The 9,842-nt window shown below is 40.6% G+C and overlaps 1 protein-coding gene across 1 annotated transcript; it reads left to right on the top strand.

Annotated features, from left to right (window-relative positions):
* Positions 1-3,602: 3,602 nt before the first annotated feature.
* Positions 3,603-9,445, top strand: LOC143100598 (rho-related GTP-binding protein RhoE-like). Its single transcript, XM_076263941.1, has 5 exons — positions 3,603-3,976; positions 4,307-4,394; positions 6,768-6,877; positions 7,274-7,408; positions 7,863-9,445. Exons 1-5 carry the CDS (start codon positions 3,848-3,850, stop codon positions 8,109-8,111), a joined length of 711 nt encoding a protein of 236 aa, XP_076120056.1. The 5' UTR covers positions 3,603-3,847; the 3' UTR covers positions 8,112-9,445.
* The last annotated feature ends 397 nt before the right edge of the window (positions 9,446-9,842 follow it).

Here is a 9,842-nt window from a genome sequence, read left to right on the forward strand (position 1 = left end):
ATAATTCTATTTTTATCTTTAGAAGGTATTTTATCTGGTAATACTAAATATAGCTACCCTACTAAGGTATACTAACTAACCTATCTTGTTAAAAATCATTTGGGTTATAATAAACTTGTACTTTTGTAAGTGAAAGTGTGAGTTCAATTTGACTTCATCTGCTTTTATGGAACAAAGTGCTGAAAGTCTCTGTTGACCTGACCTACACAGCCTGACCTCTCTTTGCCCTGCAACACATGTTACGACAGAGGTTGACTTAGGCCATACCATTCATGTGAGGTAATACTTACCTGCATGTCAACACAAACTAAATCAGATAAAAATCAAAGCAGATCTATTGTTCAGCAGGAATACACCTGAATCATACCCTATAAATCCAGAGTTCTCACGAGAGCACAATTTGAATTTGCTCAGCGAGTAACTCTGGCAATCAGTAATGATACTCATTACCCATGCTGTTGGAGCCGAGCTGCACCAATCACATCTGATATCTGATATATGTATATATATATATAGATAGGCCAGAGGTGAACTAAACAGATGACGACAGCGCTGCGACGTCGAAGTCCGGAATCAGTCAGTAAACATTGGTCGTAGTGTTATCCAATTGCGTCGAAGTACGGAATCAGTCAGTAAACATTGGTCGTAGTGTTATGCAATTTTGTGCAGTGATATTTTCAAATGCATGCTTGGTGCCGCCCCTCGAGTTGAGCCATTTTTATTACTCATAGCCAGAAACTAAATCTTTCTAGATGTGGGTCTGGATTTCCAGGCTACCTGAATCATGGTCTATCAATAAAGGAGATCATACCAGGAAAAGGGTAAGGCAAAACAGAAAAGCAAAACTTTCTTAAATAAAAAAAATATTTTGTAAGGTGTGAGCAGGGAGGAGAAAGAATGTGGTTTCTTCACTGCAGGCACAGACAGACAAGTAATCGGCACAAATCAAGCATCGCCCAAGGCTGTGACGTACAGGTTTTAAGGAAACTATGAGAAGTCTCAAGGAGACCCATCCATTCGCTTGTTTGTCTGAAATTAGGCGTACAGCAGTGAGATGAAATCTTTAGTGCAGGGTGGGATGCTCCAGCCTCCACCGATTTAATGGTTTCAAATGTAGTATTAATATTACAGGTTAAGGTAAAGTAATGCAAGGCACATGCAAGAGAGCCACCAAAAGCAAAGAAACAATGAAGTTAGACCATTTTCAACGCGTGCAAACTCCAGCTTCAACTTCAAGCCGACTCTAGTTGCCATTTAATTAGAGCTGATTTGCTGTGCAGCAAGAAACAGAAGACCATGAACCATATTAATTGTACTGTCTTGGCTGTCCAACCAACAGAGGTAATTACTTTACCCTCCTCCACAGTTTCCTCAGTTGAACGCAAACGGTCAGCCATGCCATGCAAAAAACTGAGCTCCCATCAGCTTTGGTTTGGGGAGTTAAAAAGAGGGTTTCAGTGAAAATGTACTTCAGACAAAAGCAATTGAGACAGAAAAAATCTCTCACATCTTTCATCATTCAAGAGATGATGAGCGTTTAGGGGCATCATTCATTATTCAGTGAAGTATGGCTGTATCTGTCTGTTACTGTAAACAGAAGAGGGATCTGAAAGAGGACTATACCTGCATTGTCTAAAGTGGTGACATATTTTCATTAGTAGATCTACTGAAGCAAGGATCATTCTGAGCTCACTGTGCGACTGGTAATTAAATCTTACAATATTGTACTGGAGTTGTGGGGTGCCCTCAAGTCAATTGAATGGAGGCTTTAGAAAATGCAGGAATCTGGGTAAATCTGAGCTAATGTGGTGTGATTTATCAAATGTTGCAGGCTGGAAGCTAAGACTTGAGGTAATTGATTTCCTTCAAAGGTTCATTACTCCCATCTGACTACAGGCTTTGTGTTTGCTGCTGATGGTGCAATCAACAAGCACTTGTTTTTAGCCAATATCTGCCTGAAGCTGGCCTCCAGGTTCAGCACTGTTTTGCTGACCGGGCTGGATGACTGACAAGCTTTGACTGACTGCTGTGTTACAGTGACCTACGTGTGCTATGGAATATGAATGCGGTATAATACAAACTCCGCTAGCACGTTGTGCCTAACAACGCCCCTTAGCTGTTCTAAAATCAGTGTAACCTGCGGCCTCTTGGGGCTTACAGTAGTGCTTAAATGTGTTATAATAAGATTTGTATTAAGGTAAGCTGTTTTGGAGGGGATAGGTGAGGAGAGAGGTTCTTGATGTTTGATTCTTTTGTGTTGTATGAATTGATGGAAATATTTTTGTAAGTAATACAAATAATTCTGCAAGAATCTAAAAGAAGTCATTTTCAGTAGTTTACAGCATTAACATCTTGTTTACCTTGCAGTCTAGTTTCCATTTTTATTTGTTACATTGTACAGGAGAAGTGCCTGTCTCGCATGTGGTTGGTAAATTATGTAGTCCAACATATGACACATGAATGACCAGTGGAGCTATTTAAAAAATAAGCGCAATTCAGACAAAAGAATAACGAAGCTGGCATGTGAGGTCATAACTTGCCAGTCTAAGGGGTGGAGTGAAGGACATCACAGAGCTGTCGAGAGGAATCACACGGCACCGCGATCTGCCGAAGGGAAGTGGTTCGCCTATGTCAGCATCCTCTGTTTTGGGTTATGGGCTTCCCATCAGAGAGAAGGCAAGAGAATAAAAAGGTCTTTATCCCATTCATGCAATAGACTGGAAAGAGTGCGGAGGAAATTGTTGTGACCATACCACCGCACTGAGGATCATTTGTGATCTGTTATGTGATGCACACATTGTAGCTCTCTGGCTTTGGTCACAGAAAGTGTGAGTGTGTGAGAAAACACTGACTTGAGTGTATTTTAGGATGACACACTAATTACCATGCTCTTGCACACACACTGCTTTCTAATGTTCACCGTCTACTAAACGTCAGTGACTCATGTCACAGAGCAGGCGAAACCTTGACTATGGTGGCCCAGAGGCAATGAAAGAGATGATCATGGCTCTCATTTTGGCCTCATTATGCATTTCCTGGGAAGAAATGGCTTAAGGGCAGAGTGACATCAACCCGCCATCTTTACCAGCGATGAGTGTTGGTCTTGAAGAAAGTCCAATTGTTTTGGTTTAAAAAGACTTTCAAACTGATATGGATCTTTTTTTCCCCTATGACATTATCACAACATGTGCAGGCTTTACCTGGTCAATATTGCAATATGCATTTGTTTTGTCTTTTAATTGTCTGCTATTTGACCACAAAGAGCATCACAGTCAGACAATTCTAGATGCATGACTGGGACACACCCATATTTCAGAAGTATTGAAGATAATTGTCCCATCTGATAATGACAAATAGCTCACACACAATACATGCAGCACAGCATACATCAATACAGCACTGGACATGAACATAGTGCCAATTCCCTCACACTCCCCTGAAATATATTGAAAAGTCATTCACACTTCAAGGACATTTCTATTGCAATTGTTCCCTTAACCCATAACCCATATTTATCTCCACCATGCTGTTTAGTTTAAATGCCACCTACTTTAGAGGGCGCTCCTATTGTGTCCATTGTGCTATTTGCACATAGAAAGCAAGGAAGTGTAGCTGCCTTTCTCAGATCAGTAAGTGAAAGATGATTGGCTCAATAGTATCCCTGGGTATTTGTAAACATGATTCGAGAGTGCATCCCGATCAATAACGCAATGGTGGGATAACTACGTAAGTATGAGCTTCACCTGCCTAGCCAAGCGTAGTGAGGTTTGGCACGTGCGACGTTCATTTGCCGGATATTCTTGTCAGTGGACTTCTATTTCACGACGCCAAGCTCCACAGACGCTACATGAAGCTACCGCAGAAACACGACATGGATCTCAACCAGAATGTAAAATATAAGATAGTGGTTGTCGGCGATAGCCTGTGTGGAAAAACTGCTTTACTTCACATATTTGCAAAAGACTGCTTTCCAGAGGTAGGCTATGTCAAGCTCTTTGACCTTCACGTAATGTTACACCTGTAATCCTGCATGTGTGCGTGGGTTTCGGAGACATAAAATGCACCTTGAGGATATCATGCTTTTGAAAAGTTCTTAAATTTAAATTCGCATTATTTCAGTGTCTGGCATAAAGATTGCTGCGGTGTTTCATCATTGTGTATCGATTTTGTTTCAGTATAAGTTACATTACAGTAATTTAGACAATAATGGCAGGCAGTACAATAATAAAATCATTAAATGATGTTGGAGTGAATGTTAGCCTACTTGGCCAATTCACGTGCTGTACACATGTTCTTCTATGTTCAGAGCTATGTTCCCACTGTATTTGAGAACTACACTGCCAGCTTTGAAATCGACGGACAACGAATTGAGCTCAGTCTTTGGGACACCTCAGGTAAAAAAAAATGCATGCTCTTTCAATGGCGCAGTTCAAATCAGTTTAAATGACTGGAATCCTATCAACATCTCCCTCTGAAGTTGGCCACCCGGGTAGCTGGAAATCCTTAGTCTATAGGCATAATGCCAACAACGACACGATGAAGGCATATACGTACATTGAGACAAGGATTACAATCAAGCCGTCAATCAAAACGGAGCTCCCGAAGGCATGTATTTAAAGTAACGTTATCCCGGCCAGTTCATAGTCCAATGCCACCCCCTGTCGACATTAGTGAAACAATGGCTGCATAATATGTTTTGTTAATTTCAGAGATATGGCCTGCACAGGAGAGGTGTTAAGTTCCTTGTGCTATAGGTAGGGGATTTACCACAGTGGCCAAACAGCAACCATCCAAGCCTAATTAACATCAAAAACAAAAATGACCAACAAAACAGGCTTTGTGGGCAAAAAACATCACAAACAGAGCAGCCTTCCTGAGCATTTCACTGGGGTTATCAAGCAGGCACCCTCAGGACACCTCCAGAAGGCTCAACAGTGGTAAAGTAGTTTAACCCTAAATAACCCTAAACCTAAATCATTAAAATTATATTCAGTGCTTTTGAGGTAGATAGGACTATAGTTGAATAAATTAATTTAGTGAAAGCCGTATAGCCTAGAATTGATCAATTTAGACTTCGGAGAGGATATGTAGCCGTTTGACGTGTTCAGACATGCATGGATTAAAAAGAGAATTGAGCAGATTGCCATCTTTCTGTCTTTCTTTTTTTTATTTTTTATTATAGTCTGAAATCAATGTTTGCAGTGGATTCATAGAGAAAGTCTCTAGGTAGTTTTCAGAAGAAGTCCTTTAAAATTGCACAAAGATAAGTAGCACAGCATGCAGAAGTGCTTCGTCCTGTGGTCAGCCACTTAGCTGCACATCAGTTAAAGGAAAATTCCGGTATTTAGCACTTTGAGTCCCTTTTCTGGTTTGTTTTGGATGAACTAGAGTGGTGGACTCGACCTTTCTGACTCGTTTTGAATCGCCTTTGACTACTCAGAGTGGCTGCCAACAGGCATACTGTAGGCTACTCAAACATGTCCTAAAACAACCCTTAACGTTCGTTTTCAAAACTGTGCAACTCACCGAGTGGTTAGTGGTGTTCGTTGATGTTCCAAAACAAGTAGCGTAGCGAAATACAGTTTCTGTCGTGTTTTATTTGGCATTTTGTAAAATCCCATTGATTTCTGTTGGAAGACTCATTGCACGTTAATATTACTGCGCCACCGTCTATGCTTCAGGTTCAAATATTGAGCGGAAGTTTATACGCGGTTGTGAGCTGTCTGAATAAATAGTTCCACAATAGCAAATAAGACGGCTGGAAATCATACATTGCGCCGATATATTTGCTTTTAATAATCAACGAACACCACTAACCACTCGGTGAGTTGCACAGTTTTGAAAACGAACGTTAAGGGTTGTTTTAGGACATGTTTGAGTAGCCTACAGTATGCCTGTTGACAGCCACTCTGAGTAGTCAAAAACGATTCAAAACGAGTCAGAAAAGTCGAGACTGGACCAATCGTCAAAAATTCGGTGTCCACCACTCTAGTTCATCCAAAACAAACCAGAAAAGGGACTCAAAATGCTAAATACCGGAATTTTCCTTTAATTGGGCAGCACAGCATCCTCCACTAAACGCTCACAGCCACTGGCTCTACCTCCCATTAACTTTAATAATTTAAGTGGTGCAGGTGGCGACGCTTTGAACACTCAGCCAAATCCTGCTTTCTTATTGAGCCAAGGAGCAGTTAAGCAATAAATACCACAGAGGAATTAGTTTTACTAAAGTAAATAAATAAACCATATTTTTTCTAAAAGGCTGAATTTAACATCAGTGGTTTCTTTTTAAGAGCATTCCTTTTGATGTCTGCTTATACTGACCGTATTAGAGAAGTCACTATAGTTTAGGTATGCAGAGTTTGTGTTTTGTTAAGTAAAACTAAGATTACTATCTTTCCATTGCTTTGACTAAAGCCTTAAGTAGGATAATTCTGAGATCTGAGTGTTCTGATTCTGAGACCTGTATGACCTCACTTCAGCTCCCATGGAATGAGTGACTAAGAGAGTTTATGTGAGGGAAAAAGCCCAAAGACTCGAAGAATGCCTAAAATGATTATATAGGCAGTGAAATTATTTATTTATGTACACGCAGAGGTGCAGATGTGAGGAGTATTATTTAGTGTTCAAATGAAAATAGTAGACCATGAAGGGAATTTGGATATTATCAGTTTTGGATAGCTCTCAAGTGTCTAAACACCCTGCAAAGTCACATTCAAAACACACTCATTGCATGATATCCAAACAATGCTATTTTGTGTTTGCAGGATCAGCCTACTATGACAATGTCCGACCCCTCTCCTACCCGGACTCAGATGCAGTACTCATCTGTTTTGACATCAGTAAAGCAGAGACTCTGGACAGTGTCCTTAAGAAGGTAAGCATTCTCCAGACTTCCCTTGTTAAAATAAACAAGGGGAAGGCTGACAGAGACACAGTTTCACAGTGCAGTAATGGGCCTGCGGTTTATGGTGGAAATTTGGGCTTGTCTCCTAAAGCACTCAGTGAAGTGGCACAGAAGACAGAGACTGGTGGGCATGTTTTACTTCATGTCCCTATATTGTCTGCCTTGTGGTCTTAGATCTCAGTATAATTGACGTTAACGCAACAGCATTACGGCACCACATTATCTCTGTGAGCTTTACCTCAGGGTTATAAGGAGTCATAAACTAGCATGGCATTTATTCTTTACCACTTTAGGTGGATATACTGTAGGTTGCAAGTCTTCTTTAGTTCCGCAAATCCAAAACTAACTTTCTCCCACTCTCTCTAGTGGAAACCTGAGGTGACAGAATTTTGCCCCAACACCCAGATTTTTCTGGTTGGATGCAAGTCGGACCTTCGCACAGATCTGTCCACATTGTTAGAACTTTCACATCACAAGCAGATACCAGTGTCATATGACCATGTGAGTATTATTTATTATGCATTATTTATTATTATTTTCTATTATTTACACAGTATGTGAAATTGTAAATTGCTTTAACACAAACATTAAAGGTGCTCTAAGTGATGCTGGGTAACGTCACTTCTGTTGATTTTCAAACAAAACAGAGAGCTAGCTCGCTACTTCCTCCCCCTCCCTCCCGTGCTTCTCCCATGCAATTGAAATTCTCCTAAACGCGCATCTCGTCTGTGATTTGTTTGTTATGCTTTTATGGGCTAGGTTTGCCCAGGTTGTTTTTGTTGCCGTTTTTGGAGCCTGGGCTGTCCACAGAGATCGCGTTTTTTTACAGTGTATTCAGGACACAGGCAGCTAGCGGTTGGTTAGGTGATGTTTGCAATAAGTGACATAAAATGTTTTAGCCTAAAAAAACATGTGGCATCGCTTAGAGCACCTTTAACACAGCTCTTTGTCTCAGGGTTCAACCATGGCCAAGCAGATCTCGGCTCCCTACCTGGAGTGCTCGGCCCTGCAGTCTGAGAACAGCGTGAGAGACATTTTTCACGTGGCCACTCTGGCCTGCGTCAACAAGGGCCACAAGAAAGTCAAACACCAAAAAGCCTCCAGGGCCACAAAGAGGATCTCCCACATGCCCGCACAGCCCGACTTGCCTGCTGTTCCAGCAGATTTACGCCAAAACAAAACCAGAAGCTGCACCATCATGTGAGGAGGTGGACCTAATGGGGTTCACAACAACCCTGACCAGTGGGCAAAGGAGGACGGTTTAGGAAGGATACTGGGATGTGCTAGTTGTGTCTAAAACTCTCCTGGGAGAGGCTCCAGACTTTAACACTTCGGCATCTCATCCAGGACTAGTTAATGACTAAAGGGCAAGATTTAAAGAAGCAACAGAGAAAAGGGTGCTTTGGATTGCAGAGCTCTGACAAGAAGACTAGACATCAGTTCTGAATTTAGTCTGTTTGTCAGTCATCATGTCCTTCTCCATAGAAAGTTAGTGACAAACCATCACTGTTTGAAGTCTTACTGTGTTCAGTTTCTCTCACTGAAAGTGAGTGGCTCCTCTTTTTTAACCTTCCAGAACATTGTCATGAAATATCTGCCTTGCAGATCTTTCATCTTCATAATATTGAATACCAAAGAGAATCCTGGCTGGTTGTTGATATTCCTGAACCTCCTACAGTAGCTTCGCTGTGGTTTGAAAAATTATATTGACTGTTCTGTTTGAAAGTTCTGTTTAGAGCATGTTGAGACTCCTCATACCAATAGTATTGTTCCAGATCTCAACTTCAGTGCCTAAGTAAAGGTGTGTGTGAGTTTTATGCTGAACAGAGGACGTTGTGTTTGAACACAAGATCCTTGAGTATACAGCTATGCAAAAGGAGATGGATTTGGATCGTCAAATTGTATGGCCTCTACATAGAATATTAGTCCTTTATCTTTTTGCCATCACCATATCTTTCGTCATACCACTCTGCTATTATAGATCATCCTGGGGGGGTCAACTCATAACAGTACAGTGCTGCATGTTTGACAGAATCTGGTGACTGTAACTGAAATACCTGAAGCTGGCTATTGGATTGTTTGTACAATTATACTCTGACTTGGAACCTCTCAAAACTATTAATATGGCACCAACTTGGGGGCAATTCATGGGCCCTCATACCATTTTATTTCACTGCGTTTACATGACATGAGATGATAAAAAAAAAAATGCATTTGTAATAGCAAAGTCACGAATATCAGCTGTTAGACTTCAGCCCATAGAATGTCTGTGCTTTGATTCTGTTTTTGAAGTATTTATTTATGTTATATATTTTTTGACCAGTTTGTAATACATTTCTGTTAAGAGCATTTTCAGAAGCTTCCCTTTTTTGTAGTCAACAAAAGCACAATTCAGGGTTATGAGTAGGATGCAAGTTGGTTGGTTGTTTTTAGTGTGCAACTGAATGTACAGTATTTGGAAGGAAGTCAACATATTTCAGTCCAAACAGGTAACAATAATGTGTATTGTTTTATTCACAATAAAAGTGTCATTGGTTATTGGTTTGATTATTCATTTGTGACAGTGTCATGGCATGCCTTTGTAAATATAATGTTGTAGATATAGTGGAAGTACTGTTACTATTTTAAGTTCAGTGCAAGTTCAGTTCAAGTTTCAATATTTTCTGTTTAAAATAGTGTAATAGTTATTCATATGTTAGTATAATATAGGGATGTACATCAATACTTATTTCCAGCTGGAGCCGAACAGAAATGTCTGTTTGAGAAGGTCACTGATCCTAGTTACACCCTCAACAGGACGGTCACCATGAAAAACATACAGTACTGTACATCATGCAAAAACATCAAGACCAGTTTTAAACGCAAATGTCCAGTGACTGTCAGACTCACTTACTGTGCTTCATGGACCATAAAATGGAAAATATTCCCCCCCAGC

This window comes from Alosa pseudoharengus, unplaced genomic scaffold (genome assembly GCF_046254945.1).
Source record: "Alosa pseudoharengus isolate Yale_2024_CS ecotype anadromous, Long Island Sound unplaced genomic scaffold, YU_APseudo_1.1 YU_APseudo_1.1_scf_3, whole genome shotgun sequence".
Classification (NCBI taxonomy): Eukaryota; Metazoa; Chordata; class Actinopteri; order Clupeiformes; family Clupeidae; genus Alosa; species Alosa pseudoharengus.